The sequence below is a fragment of the Toxotes jaculatrix genome, chromosome 14 (genome assembly GCF_017976425.1).
Source record: "Toxotes jaculatrix isolate fToxJac2 chromosome 14, fToxJac2.pri, whole genome shotgun sequence".
In the NCBI taxonomy this organism is placed as follows: Eukaryota; Metazoa; Chordata; class Actinopteri; family Toxotidae; genus Toxotes; species Toxotes jaculatrix.
Window position 1 is genome coordinate 13,634,401 of NC_054407.1, and position 22,140 is coordinate 13,656,540.

General features: G+C 41.1%; 1 protein-coding gene across 1 annotated transcript in view; it reads right to left on the reverse strand.

The window, feature by feature from the left end:
- tnr (tenascin R (restrictin, janusin)) overlaps positions 1 to 21,816 on the reverse strand; it is a 60,592-nt gene extending 38,776 nt beyond the window's left edge. The window contains exons 1-14 of the mRNA XM_041055472.1: positions 21,733 to 21,816; positions 20,487 to 20,703; positions 20,257 to 20,357; positions 18,982 to 19,147; positions 17,555 to 18,031; positions 12,142 to 12,261; positions 11,846 to 11,989; positions 10,314 to 10,429; positions 6,989 to 7,139; positions 4,150 to 4,328; positions 3,686 to 3,776; positions 3,195 to 3,277; positions 2,166 to 2,268; positions 1,270 to 1,359 (exon numbers count right to left, since the gene is read on the reverse strand). Of these exons, the coding sequence (XP_040911406.1) occupies positions 1,270 to 1,359; positions 2,166 to 2,268; positions 3,195 to 3,277; positions 3,686 to 3,776; positions 4,150 to 4,328; positions 6,989 to 7,139; positions 10,314 to 10,429; positions 11,846 to 11,989; positions 12,142 to 12,261; positions 17,555 to 18,031; positions 18,982 to 19,147; positions 20,257 to 20,357; positions 20,487 to 20,703; positions 21,733 to 21,816 (2,122 nt within the window). The remainder of the gene's footprint in view (positions 1 to 1,269; positions 1,360 to 2,165; positions 2,269 to 3,194; positions 3,278 to 3,685; positions 3,777 to 4,149; positions 4,329 to 6,988; positions 7,140 to 10,313; positions 10,430 to 11,845; positions 11,990 to 12,141; positions 12,262 to 17,554; positions 18,032 to 18,981; positions 19,148 to 20,256; positions 20,358 to 20,486; positions 20,704 to 21,732) is intronic.
- Between the last annotated feature and the right edge of the window lie 324 nt (positions 21,817 to 22,140).

Sequence of the window (22,140 nt, forward strand, 5' to 3'; positions counted from 1 at the left end):
GTTGCAGCACCATCTGCTGCTATGCTCAAAGCATTCATGCTTTAGGGTCCCCTCAACCAGAATACACAAAGACATAAATATCAAAAAACATCATTTGAACAGAAACATAACTACTGCTGGCGATTATTAATTCATAAATCATTCATAGGTTCTGTTGTATTCTTAACTGTTGTCTATCCTTTTCTTTGGAGAAGCTCTGACATCAAAAGAAAGATCATCACTGGTTAAAATTAAACTGTTTCCTTCCAGGAAGTTGATTTCCAGTATAACCTCTGTATTAAACTAATGATCATACATTCTGCATTTCAGTCTTTTTGTATTTGTCGTGTTATGTTTTTCATTTTCTTTCCTTTCTTTCCTAATGACCCAACTTGCACAGTGAATCACCAATGTTTAATTCTCATGTAATCTTCAGCTGCACTGTTTGCCTGAACCTTCAGTGTTTCTGCAGCTCCTTGTCAAATGGAGGTTTTGTTTTTTTGGGGTGGGGGGAAACACAGACAGAAAGAACTTCAAATAAAACCACTGTTAATGGAAATGATGCCTTCAGCTTTCAGCATCTCACACTTATAGTAACATGAGCACAGCTGTGTCCCAGGCAGACAGGAGGTGTTGTCATATTATTTAAAGCTATTTGAGAGAGATGTGATAGATGCAGTGCATTTCCAAAGTTCAAAGAGAGTGCACAAAATAGTGGGGTAGAAAGAGCTTGCTCGTAAGGCAAATGGAGGCATAATTTTGCAAAGTGCAAAATACTGTCGTGCCATTAAAATAACTGCAACTGGAGGAAAAGATGTGCTCGACAGTCGACGTGATGGGAAAGATTAGTGAACCGCCTCCTTTTGCTAACATTTCAAACAGAAGGTCAAATGGGGTCTTTTTTTCTTTCAGCCAAACAACTCAAAACACAATAAAAATTCAAATGGCCGATCAAGTACTGAGGTAAAGAGAGGGCCATTAGCAAAATGGTATGCATTATTACAGCTTCAAAATGCTGTAATGGGAACTTTGACCCAAGCCGGTAATATAAAAGAGCCGCACACCTCCCTAAAACAGCGCAAGTCTTGCCAAAATCTGATTTGCTTAATTTCACTAAAATGGCTTTTAATGACCCACAGCATGAACTGTGAATTACATGTATAATGACAAACCGGCCAACGAGCCTGCTGTGATGCTGAGATTTCCAGTGCAATGCAGCTGTGATTCACTTAGTGTGTCATAAATGCATGAGTGGAGTATACAGTGGAGTATAAACAGCAGTTCACTCACTGGTCCTGGCGTTCATTGTTGCCGGAGTACTCTGGTTGCTGCCCTTCATGGCAGATATGCCGATGCCGTACTCTGTGCCTGGCAGCAGGTCTGAGGCACAAAGACAAAGAGAGAACTAGTGACTAATTTAACACACAATATAGCAAGAAGAAGCACCACACAGACTTGTTTCATACTCTCCTCCTCACACAACGTGCATGTCAATTAGCTGAAGTTTTTCATAACAGCCCAATTAGCTCTACATCGGAGATGAGGTCTTGGCAAATTTACATGTACATCAGTATGATTTGTGAAGAAACCAACTTTTCTTTTGCCCACCGCATAATTGATCAGTTTCAAATCAATTCAGTATGTCCACACTGAGCTTCTCAAGCTACAGAAATAGAGATGAAGAGATGAGTAATGAGAAATGAGCGAGAGTGGCAGAGATTATTAGAAGAGAGAGAAAATGAGAGTGACAGAGGAGGGATGAGAGTGGAGAGAGCATTGATTGCAGTGGCCGAACAGAATAACACAAGGACCTTTTGCTTCTATTCTTATGCCGGCCATGCCCTTTCCAGCACTGTGGCCTTTCAGAAAAAACATCCCAGCTGACCCCTCCTTTATGACAGCCTTTCAATATGCCCGCAGGATAACAAGCATTTCTACAGATACAATCAGTAGCCCGTCAGCCAAGTGTTAGCTCTGGAGATAATCCTGCCATGTAAAACACACAGGCCTTTCCCAGCTTCTTCAGTACACATTAGATGCACTGTGATAAGACTGACGGCATCATGAAAAACACTGAACCGAGCAAAAGAGCTGACTACAGAGGCTGACGATAAATAATTCAACGAAAATTGACTACGAAACAAGCTAAATGAAACAAGAGCAACCCATCACTCCTCCTCACTCACCTGTGAGAGTGGTCTTAGTGGTGGTTCCCTCATTTCGTGGTACAATGACTTTATCGTACTGATCTCCTGCTAAAGTGCTGTACACCACCTGGTAGCCCTCCACCTACAGTTAAACATACATATTTAAAAAGTGACAACACCAAACTGAAAGTAGCATTGGGAAAGATGTTTTCACTGCCATAACAGCTTCAATTTTCCCCTGCATTGCTGATGGTTGATAGAATAAATGGTTTCTTTTTGCATCTGCCCAGTATGATATTTGGCTCTCTGTCAACACTCTGCAGAATCATGAGGATGAATAAATTTGCAGTGCTAACAGGCATCAAAACAGACGGGCTTCGTAACTCTGGGCGTGTAGTTAGTGAGCCCCAGAAGTATGATTTATTACATTTTAATTCAGAGTAAAACATACAGTGATCGCTTGTGCCCTGTGAGGTCTTTGTTCCATTGCCATTATTGGCATTTACCATGCTGACAAATGCAGACCCACCTGCTTGTGAAGATAGAGTGCTCAAGACAACAAGAGAAAAACAGGAGGACTTAAAACCTGCTTTAGGGCAAGTGTGTAGGAAGGGTCGAGAAAGGGTGGATAAGGTCAGGGGATTAATTAAAGATCTCATTTTACAAAAAGGACATAATTAACATACACTTAATGATGTAATGAGCACTCCACTACACTTATTAAAAAAACAAAAAAACAAAAAAACAACAAATATATAAAAGATGAAACTGTTGAAGAAGGAGACTCTTATTTTGGAAGGTTTAGCATGAATTGCTTCCACTGGTGGAAGAAGTAATCAGGCTCTTTACTTGAGTAAAAGTACCTACTGTACACTGGTATAAAAATGTACTGAAGAAAAAGTACAGATAGAATCTTTAGCAAATTCTGATGCTTTACTGCACCAGAACACAAACAGTTATGCCAACAACGAACACAAAGTGGACACAAAGCTGACATCCAAATGACTAAACTTTGTTGTGCTGTCATGAAAACAAACCGCAAATGTTCTTCAGACCATGTCTAATTACCTCAGCCTCACTGTTATCCCATTCAAGCTCGAGGGTGGTGGAGGTCTTGGACACGAGCCGCAAGTTCTTGGGGGCATCGATCTCTGAGAAGAACGATAAAGCTGACAATGTTGGGGACACTGAGACCAATTCTCAGGGATTGTGAACAAGCAAACATCAGCAGTTTAAAACAGCATTTACTGGACTTAATCTGTATGTAGCCTGTATATAAGGTGATATTAAGTACAGCAGATCATTATCAGTTTATATTATTCAGTAGATATTTTGGCATCATATCCATACACGTTGCTCCAGATGTAGTTGAAATTCATTTTGATTAAGCTGTTTGCACTCAAACCAAATCATGATGATCAGATGTTCACTATCATATCCAATATATATAAACAATATGGTATACATTAGGCCATATGTCATCAACTGTTCTATTCCCAGAGGCATGCACAGGATCTCACACACCACCATCACCACATCTGCTCGCTGTCAGACCTCACCGGTAGTAAATTCAGTGGAAATGGATCTGCTCTCGTTTCCTTTCCTCACACCTCTGACAGACACCTCGTAACGTGAGCCAGGACGCAGAACCTGTGGCACCGGAAAAAAAACAGGGACAGTTTGGTGTGTTTAATCTCTTTGCATGGATTTTTCTGTTTGTTTTTGTTTTATCTCCAGACACAGAAGGCAGGCAGTCTCTGATTAGATCATTTAACAAGCATGACAAGTGTACACACACACACACACACACACACACGTTAGTAGTACTAAACTTGTGGGTACAATGTAACAACCCCTAAAGCCAACTCTCAACCCAGACATAAACTGTTTAAGTTGTGAAGACTGGCTTTCCCCAGATGGCAGGTGAGTCCACATATTGTGTCTGTATGATCAGATCTGTGACCTCAGGACCTGAATGATGAATTGTGCACACAAACACACACACAAACACACACAGCCTCACCTGCAGGGAATACTGGCTGAGGGTGGGCTGGAGGCGGAAGGTGGTTCGCGGCCCCTCACCTCCCATGAGGCCGTAACGCAACACGATCTGATCAATCTTTGCTTTCGGTGGTGTCCACTCCACAAACGCCACCGTGTCTGACACATCCCGCACAATCAGCTGAGTGGGGCCGTCAATCACTGTGACAAAAACAAGTATAATTAGCGAGTGTCCTCTTGCTATTGTTATGGACAAAGCAGAGTCGCTGGGGTGCAATAGATGGCAAGGCAATAGTCAGCCTTGCCATCTATTGCATGCATTTGACATTCGACATGCATGCATTGGACATTCAAAACAGTACAACCAATTAACTAATTGATCAATCTAATCATCTTTCATCTCTACTTTGAGGAATATAAACTATTTGTCTATAAAACCCATTTTTCTTCAGCAAAAGAAAACTAAACTCAATTGTTAAATAACTACAAGCAGCTGGAAAACAACTTGGCCTAAATAATACACAGTCTCGGCCAAATTATGATTAAATGAAACAAAATCAAACAGTGAGTTTGGTGCCAACTTTTTTGTTTGGACACATTTCAGTCAAAATTCCCAGCGTTCCTGTCGGTGCTTCAGGCTTTTGCAGCAGTGCTGTAGATGTGGATATGTTATCAGAAAAAGCTGTTCTGCGTCCAGCATGTAAAATTTATCAGACCTGACACATGCTGAGGCTATGGGCTTTATCTGTGCAAGGTGTAAAACCAGAAGCCATGCTTAAAATTTCTCCCAGACAACTGCTGGAAAACAACACTTATTAGGTGTGAAGAGCCGAAAACACATCAGGCGTTATGAGGAAAAACCGTCTTCAAAATGTTTGACAAGAGAGGGATTGACTAAACATTTTCTCTACACGTTCTCATTGTTGGAGCATCAATGCCAATCTAAAGAAATTTCCGTCAAAGTAATGGGGTGTTAGAGGAAGTGATAATTAGCACTCTATTTCATTAACCTGTTAATTACTTCTTTCCACAAAAGCTAAGATTTGACATCTGTTGCTGTAGCAGCTGTCGGGGAAAATGCAGGTGCTTTTGATTTTCATATCAACACTTTCCAATTAAGTTGGTGACAAATGTCATTCAGTGTTTGAGGAACTGACCAAAATAGCACATGACCCAATGCTTAGTTCAGCATGGATGCTTTAAAATGAAAGCGCCACAGTGTTGTGTGACAGCATAACTATTCTGTTGTTGGCCCCGAGGGGGAACTCATGTGAATGGCATATTTCACACACTGAGCAATAAAAGACCAGTGTTCTTCTTTAAAGTGTTTCTTTAAGCTTTTGAGATCTAAATAAGTCCCAGACTCAGACCTGACATACTGCAGGTCCACCCTGACTCTTGATGTATTAGAAATTGGCCCCTTGGGTCTCGTCCTAGAAAACTTCCTGAGGAAGACAGTTGCAGAGAACCAGTTCCCACATCAGCTGTCCTCTCCCTCTGGTTTTTCCTCCGACTCCTCATCACGCTCTCCCTCCGTCTCCCAGGAAGGATAAATCTTTGCTCTAAATAATTGAGTAACTTCAAATTTGTCTTTTCCTCTTTCTTCATCCAATAAGGTGTCCTGCAGTGGGCCGCCGTGAAAAATTAATGATAGAGTGCCATGAATTATTAATCGATACTTAATTACAACCCACGGAATGAACAAAGACTTGACAGGAAATTGATGGTGTTTTGACTGCAGACATCAGAGTTTGAATTGTTATGGACGAGGTTTGAATTGGATCTATTACAGGTGTCTAAGTCGTGTAAGCTGGGTGAAGAGTGGGGGCAATACCTCAGTGAGCTTTACTTTCAGGGACATAAATGGTGGGAGACCAACAAATACGTCAAGGAGACACTGCTTATGCAAGGGCATTTATCTGGGTGTGTACTGTGTATGTGTGCGCGTCACGTCTTGAGAGTGCAAGGAGAACTGTGATACATTTAATTAATCAATTGACAGAAAATGAAGTAAAGTAGCCAAAGATTTGCTGTTTTCAGCTTTTCAAATATGAGGACTTGCAGTTTTTCTCAGTTATATAATCAGTGTAAATTGTACAACACTCAGTTAGGGACTGCTGTTTGGACAAAACAAGCAACTTTAAAGTGCCACCTTGAGATTAATTGACAGATTATTCAAAAACACTAATAAAAAACTTGTGAAAATTGTGTTTGATTGGGAGCCTGTCACAAAAAGCTGATTGAAAAGTTTTTGGGGATTTCTAATGTTATATTTTGGTGATACAATAACAGTAATGTAGAGGACATTTTGGCTCTGTCTCTGTCAAGGAGCTCGGACTGTACCCCTGTCTGTAATGTTAATTGGAGCACCACCCAGGGGGGAAACTCCAAAACTGTAAGAAAATGGTGCGTAACATAAAACAAACACGTAACAAACAAAACAAACACCAATGTCGTCTCTGAAATCCTAAAAAGGATATGTGCTAAGATTGGCTGAAATATGGAGAATAGAAGGAGAAAAATGTGTTTTACAAATAAATTTAAATCTACTTCGGTGCAAAAGGAAATTTATCACAGATTTGTACTGATCCAAGGAACCCAAAAACAAAAACAAATTTTATCTGCGCCTTACTATTATTGTGTTATTAGCCAAAAGTCAAAATGAAACCAAAATCCTCTATAACTGACCCCTGTGGTGGTGCTATTGGTGCGATGTTTTATAGACAATCACACAGGGGCCCCATGAACCAAGTCTGATGTCTTTAGCATTTATAGTTTTCAGATCTTTTCAATGACATCATCTCCTCGTGTAAAGATTTATCTTTACCATTTCATAATTACCGGTTTTCATTCATACATACATGTTGTGACAGTAGCAGTGACCGGCTGACTTCGACCCTGGTCTCGGAGCGCCACTAAGTTAACTGTATACTCTTCCCCTGGTCTCAGACCAGTCTGCACAAAGGAAGTGATGGTGCTGGGGAGCTGTGCAGTCATCCCTCCATCATTGTCCTGGGGAAAAACACAGACAGAAGCGATGTGTTGAAAAGAGACTGGAGCTCTGTTGCACATTGTTTGCATATTTTGAGTAAATGTCAGAAGCTGTGTGGCACAAACCTCTTCTCTCAGCGGAGATAAAGAATCTAGCAGATAAAAGACTATCCTCGCCAGTAAAAAATAAACAGTGACTCATGCTGCTAATTTCTATGAAGTAAATTTTCTGAACTGAACACTGAGACCTTCTCTTTTGACTTACTTGTAAGCGTCTGGATGGTTTAGCACATTAAATTCCCAAACCTCGTTACTTGGCAAAAATGAATATGTGTGCCACGGTGATATTTCTCAGGCCTCGTTCTGCAGAGGCAGCACTCTAGATATTTCCAAAGGCTTGTCACTCATCCATATGGAACCCCTGCTATTCCCAGCTGTTCTCAGAGAGCCAGAGTTGCACATGCACTTCCTGCCGACAGACAGATGTTGCAGCTACTGCTGCTCCAAGATCCCCAAAAACCTTGCGCTATGAAGGCTTGTTTTAAAACACAATTTATAACAGCTTGCTACTTTCCTGAATCAAAACTGTTATTAGAGATGTAATTAACTTAAACACCTAGACTAAATTACCAGGGTGGGCTGTAACACACAACGATAATGTTCCAGTAACAAGTGGTGTTCAATCTCAGTAATAACATAGTTAAATGCCAAAGCAAACAGTAAATCCCACTCCCATCTCCTGTGTTGGTCTGCTCATGATTAGTCATCAGTCTCACAGCTGTCAAGCTCGATTAGATGAGGAATGACTAAAAAACATTATTTGGCTTCTTGTAGAAGTATTTTTTATTACTTTAAGGTTGTCAAGAATGACAAGGTTGTAATGATAACACGATAAAGAAATAATAAAGTATTTCCAATCAAAAAAAGAAAAAAAAGGTGACAGTACAGTCAGTCTATTATCAAGAGTAACGGGGACATTATTTCTGTTACGTTCTCATTCTCTCTCTGTATGTGTGTGTCTGTGTTGTGAGCGTGGCGCTCCTCTCTCCCTCTCAGGTCGCCCGTTGCTGATCAGCCAGCACACCTGCAGTCCATTGGCTCATCACCCAGCAGTACATCAGCCTCATTTCTTCATCCCGTCATCACCAAATGTTCTGAGATTTGTTCCTTATGTTTTCTTCAAAGTCAGTCCCTGTTTCCCTGTGCCACAGGATCACCGTCCGCCTGCCAGCTTTCCTCTTCGTCTCCCTGCCTGCCGGCCAATCACACTGCCACGCTCACCACTCAGCCTTCACCTCGCTCAGCCCTGTTTCGTCAGCCTCCAGCTTCCCCAGCACCTTGCCCCAATCTGCATGCTCATCTAGACTTGTGGAAAAATACACTGTTTTTTTCCAATACATCTATTGTATTGGGGTGACAGCAGGTCTCTCAGATCACCACAAGAGATAGATATTAATAGGGGTAAGTGAGACAATATGGTTTCGTTTTTTTTGGCTGAATTCACCCTTTAAACAAATGGTCAATGTTAATTTTTTAAACCTTTGCATACAGTATCCATTATGTATGCAAGGGGTTCCCCTATAACTTAATCACACAATTTCTTCTACATGATGCAGCTTCAGAGGCTCAAATGAGCAAGAAAGATAATTCTTAGTTGCTCATGGAATCTGCCAGGCTCTGTCTTTTCTTCCCAAGAGTGAAAGAGTGAGTAACAAAGTGCAACCTGAACAGTGTTACAGCCACAGGCACGAATTAACATCATTCATGTCGACATCATTTATGAACTAAACACTTTATGTAAAGATAACACTGCAGATTTGCTCAGCCTCATCACGTGTCCTGAACTTTGACCACTTTGTTTGACCTTTAAACATGATTCACAATTCTGAGATGCTTCAGGGAAGCTCTTCTAATTTTACGTGGTCATGTGTGTGCTATTGGAATGTCAGATATCTACTGTAGCTGTTTCTAATAGTGTTAACGGTGGGTCTTGATGCTCACCCTCCCTCCCGCACTCTCTCTCTCTCTCACTCTCCCTGTTTCCCTTTTTTCAGGGTAGCGAGTGTTTGTTCGCATAGGCCAAAGCTTTCATGCCTCCTTCCATTACGAGATTGTCAAAATTCACAATCCCCGTTGCTGGATTAGATCCACAGGGGGCGGGACTGCCAACTCATAATATGATTTCCCCTGTGGCTATAGTGAGAGGGAGAAAGCGAGGGGAGATAGAGGGATGAATGTATATAAAAAGGGATAGGAAGAGAGGTGAAGGAGAACAAATGGAGTGAAGGGTACCTTTGGGGGTAGAGAGGAAAGGGTTGGAGATCTCCATCAAGAGATGGTGGATGGAAAGTAAAAAGAAGAGATTATGAGGGAAGGGTGAGGGGCTGAAAGATGGTGGAAGAAGAGGGTCAGCGGTGAAACATGGTAGGTTGGGATAGAAAGAGAGAGGAAAAGAGGGCTAAAAGAAATCAAATTAAATCAGGAGGCACGCTGCTTATTTTCATTAAGAAAGTTTCTTTCTTACAAGGGCTTGAAATAAACACAAAAAAAGCATCTTAACATCAGATTTAATGCTTGGAGTCTGACCAGAGCAAAGGATATCTCCCCCTGAGAACACCTTAAAGGAGAAAACCAATTACTGTGAGAGGGCACGAGATTAGAGTGCTGAGAGTACCTGAGCTTACAGCAGGAATTAGAAAGAGAAAGCTTTTTGCTTTCTGGCTTTCAACCTGGCCCTGCTATGGTTTTACGAAAGGTTATTCTGGAAAAGGGTTTAATGGCTCATCCATCTAATAGCCAATAAGCTTAAGACAATCCGTTTGTCTAATTTGGTATGTGCCCCCAAGAAAACCTAAGTCCATTCAGTTATTTTTCGTCCTGTTTCTACACAGAAATTCAGAAAGTCATTTAGAGATTAGCATTAGTGAGATTTTAAAATAATTCTTTTTCAATCAGGAATATTTTTGTTTGCTCAAAAAGCCAAATGGGAAAACTCTGCTGTTGTGTGTATGGGACAGCAGGCAAATCTGTCATTTGGTGATGGTTCATTAAAAGCACAAAAAAATCAGTCTTTTCTCCTTCTGTTCAGTTAGCTTTTTTTTCCCTTTTTTCTCCCCACACACAGTGCACTCTGTAGCCTTACATTGGGACTGACAGCGGACACATACACTGGGTGTTCACACAGCTTTACTCTACCTTGGGGATGAAGCTGATCTCCCATCCATCGAAGGAATAGTAGAAGGGTTGCCAGTGGACCTCCACCGACGTCTCTGTGATGGATTTGAAGACTAAACCATCCGGATTGGAGAGATCTGGAGAGGTAGCCAGACACGCATTATTGTTCTTCAGTGACCCACACAGCCCATAAATCACGACTCCATCTGCTGAAGGTGTCCGATGCTCAACTTTTCTCTTTTAAATTTCTGTTGCCTCTGTCTCTATTCATTTTCTTTCTTTCTATCATGAGCAATGCTGCGCTAAAGTTACTGATTATACATTAATTGTTATTAATTAAGACATCATTTTTGTTTAAACAGATATAAAATATGAACACCTGCTTCATAACACACAAAAGGCTTTTTTCAGCTCATTTATGCAATGATTTTTTTGCACGCTTTATTGTGTTGAAGATTTAATTTTAAATTGATGAAATAAGTTTTGCCCTTGAGGTTACAGTAAACAAACCATAATGGAACAGTAAAACATGTTTTTAGAAATTTTTGCAAATTTATTTAAATCAACAACTGAAGTCTTGCATTTACAAACAGCAATTTTATCCATTTCAAAGGCAATCTACAACAGAATAAAGTGTGCAAAATGTGAAAGGGTGTCAATACTTTCTGAAGCCACTGAATATAAAGGTTGAAACATTGATTCCTTGCCTTAAAACAAACAGCCCTAGCTCATACTTTGATATAATAAAATGATAAAATTGCCTTTTTCACAGGCAGCTGTGTCCCTATAAATCTTTCCGGGTAATCAAATACTGCAATTTATAATTAAGTTTAGCAAAGACAACCCAACAAATCATATCGGCACTGACAAATGGTTGCATCGAGCTTAAATGCCCTAGATTGTCTTTATTACTCCAATTTCTACTATCACTGAAATTAAATTCACTTATCTGTGAAATGGAGGATAATTTTACCAACAAAGACTGCGCAATCGACCTGTATCAGCTGTATACCTGCCAGCTGTTTATGAGCCGATACAATTTTCTGTTGCTATTAAAAGTAGGCTATTAATTATTCAGGAGCTGGGTGAGTTTATATACTTGTGATGAGCATAAAAGCAACTGGTATGTTTCTCTGTCAGGTCCAATGACCTGGCATAAACACCAACTAGGAGGTACACATTCAAAATGTGTTCATATTTGTGTGTGTGTTAGTGTGCACTGGAGTGTGAGTGACACCAAGCAGGTGTTACAGGTAGGACTCACAACCAGTTGGCACAGAGGAGCAGGTGGTATTCTCACTCTATTGACACTGAGAAACATCTTTGGGAGGATTTAACCCAAAAAAAAAAAAAAAATGAAGTGAGAGACAGGGTGTGTGTGCATCCACAGGAATGACTGTGCATGTGTGATCCTGTACAAGACAGAGGATATTTAATGAGAAAGTAAACTGACGTATTAAATTAATTCTTTGTTGGTCACGTGGCAGCAGCTGAATATATTTTAGCCCTCTATGTTAACATTTTGTCAAAACAACCCACTGGACTGCACTTACAGGTCCAAACAGTGATGCTGTCAGGGACGCTGATACTGTTGTTAATGACAGCAAACACGTTGATGTTGTACTCCATGCCTGCTTCCAGGCCTGTGATAGTGCAGGTGGTGGTATTGCCAGGAAGCCTTATCTCTAGTTGCACACCTGACGAAGCGACAGGTAAAAAGATAAAAAGATTCATGATTGCACTTTTAAAAAAAAAAAGAAAAGAAAAAAGAAAAGAAAAGCTGTCAATCAACTGAAAGTTAAATTACAACCTTCCTGTCTTTGAAAGGCCAGCATAGCTGTGTACTTACCTCCGGGGCTGCTTGGTGTGTAGGTCACCAAGAAATCTGTCAGCACGACTGAGCCTTCCCACTCCAGGTCAATACTGCGATCAGTCACCCCTCGGACCATCAAGTTCATGACAGGTGCCACTGAAACAAAAAAAACAAAAGCAAACTGGGTTTAAACATTTGTTATTTTCATCTTGTTTAGTATCCATCGATACTGCAGTGTTTTGTTGTGCTAGGTGAGGCAGAGCATGTCCAATCAGATTGATTTGTATCTTTCTTGCCAGCTGATCCAACACAGAGATACAAGGAAGCAATGTGTATTTTTGTCAGGAAATACTCCCAGGATAAAGAAATGACAACTCATAGGACTCATAAATGTGGATGTGTGTGTGTTAGCCAGCAAAGGGCTGTAATTTAAGTTGGGTGTATCAACTCAACAAAAGCTAAAACAGAGTTGAATGCTTTAGGAAATGATTGACAGCAGCGTAAAGGTTTTACAAATATAGTAGTTATTTAGATCAAAAATGCTAAACCTCTGAAATGGTCCTTTAAACACTAATTTCATGCCCAAACCGTGTGCCTGTTCACTTGTAGATTGTGTCAAGTTGCCTTCTGCGATCTGCAATTTCTGTTATATATTTATATATATACGTATATATTTAAAAAGAAAAATTATTCAGACAGCTTACTGAGTTCGTCTCTGTTCAGACTCGAGCAGACTGCATTGTGAATGTGCATTCCAGCCCGTAAAAAGAAGCCAGCGCTTGTGGCAACAAGAGGCTAAGCGTGAACATGAGAGGGAGAAGCACTGTCACTCATGCAAGTTGAAGTGGAGATTGTCAAGCCATAAACCTGAGAGGTGGTGTTGAATGTAAATGCGGAGGCATAAACAAGAGTGTTTACAGCTCCCTCTGCCAAAAACAATGAGGAGGGGGAGGGGGAGACAGGTGAAGGGCATAAAGGAGAAGAAGACAAGACAGAAGGTACAAACAGATTGAGCTGAAGAAACGACAAGATGGCTGCACAGAGGACGGACGAGAACAGGAGAAGAAAACACAAGACGAGATGAGAACAAATGACTAACACAGAAAGACAGTTTAAAGAGAGAGAATGAGGAAAAGGGAACAAGAAAAAGAGAGACAGGGAGAGGAGTAAAAGGAGCAGTAAGTGCGATGGTGTGATAAACAACCGCTCACCCCCTCATCATCTCTACAGCCTGTGATACAGGATTCTACAGCACAGCGCTGAGGACTCCTCAGGGAACCTTTGGACTCTTAAGTAGCTGTTTCAGCTACTTCCTCACACACTCAACAGATGGCTGCATGCTTTACAGTAGTTTGCTCATTTCAAAACAGTGAACCTGCACCGGGGACAGATCCTGCAACTTTCACTTAGCTAGATTTATTTCATCAATTGGACTCAGCTTCGTCAAATGTATGAAGGAAATAACAAATCAAAAGAAGGAGCAGTAATCCGTGGGCTAGGAGAGGAGTGATTGAATGAGGTCATGCAGGAGGCTGAACAGACAAGCTGCTTGAAAGTAAAGACATTAGCTCCACTAGAGAGTCAAGGGCAGACTCTCAAGGGAGCACTTTGGAAAAGGTTGCTCAGAAAAGTTAGCCAAGAATGCAGAAGCTGAAATCTGTGACGTTACACACAAGACACAGCAAAAAAAACTTGTCTCACTTTGTTGTTGTGACGTGAGAGGTCACCAACGATCAGTTAATCTGAATGCAAATGCTTGTTTACTGGATTGAAACTGTCGCCCAGGACAGGTGCAACCTGACATCCTATCTACATTTCTCGGTTGCAGAGTATCAAGCGAGTCCTTGACCTTTGTGACTGGGCCAGTTTCTAGTTTCAACAGCAGTTTTCAGTGCCTCGTGTGATCTCTTTGTTTTCGATTCTCATTGAAATTTCAGTTTAAGTACATTTTATTCTTCTCTCTAAAACATCTAAGGGTGAGTTTAAAGGACTTTTCTACTGATGCCTCTTCCCAGGTAGAGAACGGAAAAATAATCACCAGAAATATGACGGGAGATCTTCACAGGGCCTTTTAGCCTCTTTGCCTGCTGCCTAATATTAGAAACATTATCTCACAACTAATTACTTGCATTAAAAATCTACGTAAAGTTGTTACATCACTGCACACTGGTGATATAATTTGCATATAATATATAATTTAATATAATTTAATTTTACTACTTGAGAGGCTCAAGGGCTGTGTCTTCTCAATTTCTGGTAAATTGTGAAACCATTTCTCAGCCATGGTTTGCTTCCAAAGGGCGAATTGCTGAAGGTTATTCAAGAATCTCGCCTGGAGTCTTCAAGTCTCATTAGGTCTAATCAGTACAACATTATAGGTAGATACAACAAAATGTACTGAACTAAAACCTTGACAGTAAAACTCTGGCTGACAACGGAGGTCAGTGTATCATCAGTGGGCTAAATTACCTTCAGGCAACTTTGTGTAATGACATTCCTATTGTTGATTTGCTCAACTGACTAAAGTGAAACTTTCAGTGTGTAGTACAATAGTTTTGGGGTTTGTACGTAATAGAAAACATCTGAGTAATTCAGGGACAATGCAGAAATCTATTCCATAATAACAGTCAAAATGTTCTAGCCCCTTTGCAAGTATCTTTTCTTATTTACTGGTTGCAAATATCCAAAAAGATGTCCAGTCCATCCACACAACCTGTTACAGCTAATGTGTTTTATTATAGGTGAAAAGGGAATTAACTGTTAAGTTATGCTATAAAAAGGCCTGTGGGACTTCTTTTGCTGCAAATGCAAATTCGGTTTCTTATCTTACACTCTGGAAAAGTGTCCAAAAAAGGGATAGTGTTAGCTAAAAAATCTGACCCACATTTCTGTCTCTTTTGGTTGGCAAAAAGGCAGCTCAAAAAAAAAACCCAAAAAACAAACACACACTGTCAAAGATGTATTGTCATTCAATTTCTATTCAGTGCAGGAGAATGGTTCTGGATATTAAAGGACTTTTGTCACAAGCTACAATAGAATTTCAATCAAAACTACAGAAACAGTTTGCGTCCTCATGATGCTGAGGCAGACCAGGAGCGACTGAGAAATACTGTGTGTTCTTTGTGTGGCTGTCAGGTTATGTTTAGGTGTGTGTTTGTGTTTAAAACAAGTGCTCGATTGTGTGATGCGGTGGATTGTCACATGTCTGCTGAAGACCTCCAGCATCACTGAGACAGTTAATCTGCCTAATATTATAATTGATGGAGGCAAAGCTACTTTATAAACCAGGCTTCTAAACTGCTCTACTAGTGTGACTTGCTGCAAATAAAAAAGCCATGCCGTTCAGATAAAGGAGATTGATGTTACACAGCAGGATAGGGAAATAAAATATGGCAATAAAGTAGACAAGGGATGACACCAAACTTCTTTGTAGTTTTCATATACACTTCAGGACTTCACAGCTGCATTGCAGTGCTGAGATCCACAGCTATGTGAGAAATGTAAATGTCACTTGTCACCACAGAGGCACTCGGAGGATGTCAACAATGTGAGAATGTCACCGCTACTTTCCCACTGTAGCGTCAGAACTCATCGGAGTGATGGTGGAATACCTCTGCTGTCAAGATTAAATGCCACTCCTTGGCGCAAGTTGATCTCTGTTTTGTGGGTGGATATATTTTTATGTAAAGATATATACTGAATCTTGCCCCACGCCTGAAACATCCAATTTAAATTCAACAGCCTCCATTATTTCTCATAGTGGGAGAATATAGGCCAGCATAATTGAAGCAAAAATATTCATTTTATGATAACATGAAACACTTAAGCTTGTCACCCTACAGGTCTCTGGTAGCTGAGCTGTTTTGTTTTGTATGCATCACAACTGTCCCCTACACGTATTGGCTATTTTAGCCTCTAATTGCAAAGGAATAAGCAATTCGGACTCCCTCACTTGGTATAGATATTAAATGGGAGGGCAGCACTGAGGAATCAGCCTTAGTAATATGATTTGCAGTCCCTGTCTTTCTATCGCTCGCTCTTCTGTCTGTCCTCATCTGTCACTTCGTTGACAGCTGCCTCAAATGGCAGAGGAGGATCTGATATTTTGGCGTGGAGAGCTGGCTCTGAACAAAGGCAAGCACGGCTCACAAACTGTCTCGGCTGCAGCTAATGTGACAGTTCTCTCCCCGGATGAATGTGACTTTTGACAAATGAATGCTGTTACACCTTCTGCTGTCCAGCAAGTCACGCACCCCACCACCTACAATTGAAGCACAGAGGGGTTTGTTTTTCAGGGCTGCACACATACTAAAAATGACGGGGCTGAGAGCTGTTATTGCAGAGAGAGAAAAGGCTTCACATTTCAAAGCCTATACCACAAATTAGCTCTATCTACCTGTGTGGTTGGACTCCATGAGTCATGGAGCACAATAGGTGAGATTTATATAAACGATTAGTTGATTAATCAGTAAGTCAATGTTCAGAAAATCAATTACCAACACATCTGGTAACTGTTTCAGTTATATACTGTATTAAGCAGAAAAAGCCAACATTGGTTGGTTTTCGCTTCTAAAATGTGAGCATTTTAGAGAATTTAGGATTCTTTTTTTTTTGGTGTCTAAAATCTATATTTTTAGTTTTTGGACTGCTGGTCAGATCATTTTAAAATATCCCTTTGAGTTTGGGGAAATTGTGATGGACATGTTTTTCAGAAACTTTATAGACTAAATAACTTATTAATTAGCTAAACAGAGTTGCAGCCCTAATTGTAAATGTTTGACAGATGGTGTTTACACAGATATATAGTATAGGACTCTCAGATCTCGGCTCTATAAAAATCCACTCCAAACATCATCATATTCATGACATCTAACAGTGTGAGCGCATCCAAAGCTACATTTTATAAGAGTAGCTTAAGGGAAAATATCTTAGTTTGCTGGTCTTCTTTATCAAGTGGAACCAATCTGTTTTTTTTCTCTTTTTTTTTTGGAATTACTCCCACACTGTAAGTAAAGCAGATAGAGAGACATCAAGTTTCTAAAGATATTCACTAGACTGTAATCTGAAGCGTGTATTCAATTTTCGCACCCAAATAAACCTCAGCAGATAGTGCCAGCCATTCATGAACAGAAAATGTGCCCACATTACAGAAAATCACTCTTGGCTATGGAGGCACTCCATCTAATGCTGTGGCTCTAATTTTGAAAGAAACCTGTTCTTGCTCAAGAATTCAGCCTGAACTGTTTGGGGGTCACAGAGTGTCATTGTGAAATCTGTTTAGTCTGGATTTCTGCTCTGAGTTACTTGGTGCTGGTCGCACTGACAGCAAGTGTTGCCTAGAGTTTCTGCTTCAGGGAATTGAACGACAAATGTCTGACAAACTACTTTTTGTACTTGACAACGGTCAGAGGATTAGACTGATGTGAAGGATAAAAAAATAACAGCCTACCAGAGTTGCAGTCATCTCCAGCAAAGCCCTCCTGGCAGACACAGAAACCCTCCTTGCAGACTCCCTTCTTGCTGCAGTTGTTGGCACAGTACACCAGCGAGCAGTCCTCTCCCACATACCCAGGCCGACACTGGCACGTCCCGTTGATACACAGCCCCTGGTCGGAGCAGTCATTGAGACACCTCCCGACCATGCAGTCTTCGCCAGTGAAGGACTCCTCGCACACACACTCCCCGTCGATACACAACCCCCGGCCCGAGCAGTCTGCGGGGCACCGCGGCTCTGAACAGTTCTCGCCTCCGAAGTCACGGTCGCAAACGCACTCCCCTTCAATACACACCCCCTGGCCGGAGCAGTCGTCCGGACAACGCGGTTCAGAGCAGTTTTTGCCGGTCCAACCTTCCTCACAGATGCAGCCACACAGGTCAAAGCTGAAGCTGCCATGGCCGCTGCAGCCTGGGACGAAGTCCAAACGACCTGGGAAAAATGTAAATATTTATCATATATTATGCAGCAAAATAATGCTTGATTCAAAGATGGAAAGTCTCCCACACAATCAACCTTAAAGGAACAGTTTGACATTTTGGGTAATATTACATTCTGTGCCTTTCTAAGAAGACAGCTGGACTAATAAAATTGTATGTAATTTACATATCCACTCAGAAATTAAATTATATCAAACATCTAATGTGCTTCATGTCTACATGCTTCAGCAGTCTCGATTGGAGAAACAGTAGTCAAGACATCAATGAAAACATGTCTCATTTTGTGCATATCCTCCCTGGACCATCCTCCCCAGCTGAGCATTTCATCCTCATTCTGATTCAGATAGTGACTGCTGGGGATAATCACATTCTCACCGTAGAGATGGAGCGTTTTCAGAAAATATTTGAATGGGGTGATGGTGTCAATGGAGCAGATCCTTTAACCGTAATATATCCTATAACTCTATCCATTTCAGTCCCCTTGTATTAAAATGGCAGCATCTCCTGAATAGTGAACACATTTTTTTACCAGTAGCAAAGGTTTCTCCACACCTTTTAGACTGAGACTGTGCAGCAGAAAAAAGAAGCTGCCCTCCGGCATCAATATTCTGCTGCCGTCTATGTCCTCTGCATTCATCGTATAAACAGTTTTTTTGTTGCCCGAATTTACCAATAGGATATGTTTTGTCTTCTTGCCGCATATGAGACTTCCTGTTTTCAATGTTTTTCTTGCAGTTGTTCAAGTGGTACTCAAAACTTTTTTCTGGTATGCCCCTCTTTAGCAGCCAAAAAAAAAGTTCATACCCTCACCCCCACCCCTCATTTTTTATCAACCATTAACAATGATAAGAGAAACAACTAATCCTAAGGGTCCAAGTTAAATTTTGGTGAGATGAAGGTCAGTATGATAGCATCAGCAAACTCTTTGTTTATTTTACCCACCCATGGCTGAGCTCTCCCCACAACATCCAGATCCACACTGGGCTCTGAGCAGTGAAACTTCTCTCTCCAGCATCTCCACTCTGGTGGCGAGCTGCTGGATTGTGGTTGTTGTTGTTGCGCAACCACATGCAGCTTTTGGGATGTTGATACGATGAGTAAATGTGACCTGAACAAGGAGAACAGTGGGGTTAACAAGTGCACTTTTCCATTTCCATTTGGCTAATTGCTTTTGTAATCATGGGACAATATGAATTTGTGATACTTCACCCAAAGTCTATCATTCAAATATCAAACACTCACCCGCAAAGTGGCGGAAGAGTTTATAGCTTTGTTTGTCAGGGGGAACTAAGGCCACAGTGAGTTTTCATGATCGGATAAAAATTAACAAAACGTCTACAGAAACTTCTTAAACCTACCTCTTGCAACATTATCCACTTTTACCCAGCACTAGGAGAAAAAAGTGGGGACCTATAAACAAGCTCGACAAGGTCATGTGTGAGAATTCAGAGGGAAGTGGTGCACTTAAATAAACTGCGGCTGAAATATAACTGTTTGGAAGATGCTGGCTGTATGAATGAGCAGTGGAGAAGTGGACTGTGCTGCAAGAGTGGTTTGACAACTTACTATGAAAGTTTTGTTCACTTATTTTTCCAGTGAAATCTTGTCACTATTGGAATCAATTTTAACTGACTTGGCTTTCAGCTTTCAGTCCTCATGAAAGAGCAATCAACAGATTTTGTACAGCCACCTTTCAAGTCTACAGGGGGTGACTGTGTTTCACTTTCAGTAATTCAAGGTAAAATAACAATTCTTATTCTTATTCCCTGTTCACACATACCAACTCGAAGCAGCAGGTTACCTCTTACCTGTCACAAGCTCGAAGCTTTTTGAGGTGTTTAACGTTAAGTACGTAATTTATATGCTCAGCTCTGATTGGACAGTTACCTTCTCCTGTTGCCCTGAAACTGGCGTGCAGCAAAATAGTGTGAGTGTTTCTGAGTGTTTCCACACATTGTTTTCTGTTTCATGTCCCGATGACCTGCTCAAGCTGCATCATATTGAAGGGGGCAGCTGGCTGTAGGGGGCGACAATTGGCCTGTACCCCATTTATCTGAAGTGATTTACATGGCCCCGTTGTGTTGGAGCAGAAAACAGCTGTGCTTCTATTTCACCAGAGTCAGAGAAACTGCAGCTGAATGTCTCCCTGCGGAGGAGGACATTTACATAAAGTCAAACCTTTCTCAACTTTTTATAAGAAAAAAAAAAACAACCGACCTGGCTGTCAGCATCCAGTGTCTGCTCAGTGTATTCTGTTGGTCCAGTTGGATCCATTGGACCCTCCACAGAAGGTCTGGACCCCAGCTCAGCACGTGGACCTTGAAAATGAAAAGAATATGCCTTGATAACTTTGTATGTCCCTGTGAAGATAAGGTGTCTCAAGGACACCAAATAGGATGGCTAAAGTGATTTTGAACCCAAATATTCAGTTGATCAGAAGACCTCACCATCACCCGAGGCAGGTGGTGCGGAGGCGTCCAGGTCGACAGAGCACAGAGACTCCAAGGGAACATTGATATTGTAGACGTGGTTGAAGACCACGGGTTGCTCCCGCAGGGTCTGGTTGGATGAAGAAGCAGGCTGATTCCCCCCTGGGGTCTGTCTCCTCACTCTGGTGGTACTAACCAGCTTGTTGTCTCCTGATGGAGCAGCATGAGCGGCACCCTGGAGAGAGAGCGAGAGGGAGAGAGAGACAATATGAAATAAAAAACACTGCACATGGTTTGGACTCAGGGGTTTCCAGTTGTTTTTGTTCTTTCTATCTTGTGTTTACAGAATGATGGAGTGAAGACTAAGAAAAGAACCCAGAGGGACAGAAAACAAGATGACTCTAATATACAGTATATGAAAGACATTCTCAGTGGCTGCAACACTGACACCACAATTTTCATATTAAAAATGTGGGTCATTTGCGAAAGACTGGCATCAATTCAGCATTTTAAGACTGTGCTTTCTTTATGTCTGGCAGAGAGCTCAGAGAATTTCTAATTTAAATAAGCAAATAATATTTCAAGGAGAAAGGAATGACAAGCAAAAATAATACAGCCACAGGCAGACAAGCCTGAACACCACTGGATCAACTCAGTAGCTACATGTTATTCAATGTGAACTTTGCAGGTTTGTTGAAATATTTGATTAAGAAAGTTTTTACACAGTTATTTGTATGTGATCTCTGGTGCTACCTGCACGAAACTGTTTGCTAAACCCATTTGCCAAATACACATTGAAGCAATGAGCATAGGGATGCAGTAAGAATGTTACTCTGCACACAAAGAGTTTGGAGGGTGTTAGCATTTTTCAAACCCAAAAACACAGGCACGAAAGAATGGATCAAACAGTGTGTTATTGTGCCCCAATCTAGCCTTCAGTCTTCTAACGGTATATTTCGAGTGGTAAATCTGCCACTATTATAGTTGTAAACACATTGGGGTGGGGGGCAACATTATATACAAAATGTACAGGAAAGCAACTAATATTAAGTATTGAAAACACACAGAATGCATCACTTCTCTTTGATACTCAAACCAGCCAGGACAGAATTTGAGTGGATTTGTGCCCAGAGTCAAGTGATTAACATGGCTGCCAAAAATACTAGATTGCAAATAAATAATGAATACGAAAAAAAAAAAGCCCTGGGCAGCTGCACTCCTGGAAAAAAAATGGACAGGGCTATTTTGTCTGAACAAATTTTACCTGTAGAGCAAGAAACAGAGCCAAAACCAGGATCCAGCCTGTTATGGGCACAGTGGCCCTGCGATGCTGCTGTGCCAGTGGCATGCTGAGAAGAAACCTCACCACTCCTGTCCACTCACACCTGTGGAGGAGGGAGAAGTGGGAGAAATTAACGTAAAGAGTTGGTATAAATGAAAAAAGCAGCCAAGCAGTCACGTAGCACATTTTGCAACACAGTGGATACTGTAGCTGTTCCAGTGTGGTTGTTACTGTGTTGACGTGGAAGCATACATGGTCATGTGTGTCTATTATGTGTGTTTCTGTGAACGTGTGGGGAGTCCCACTACCATCAGCTTATCCTCTGTAAATGGTAAATAAATACCTTTGATCTGATGTAAAATAAATGGCTTCAGAAGGGGGGAAAAAAAG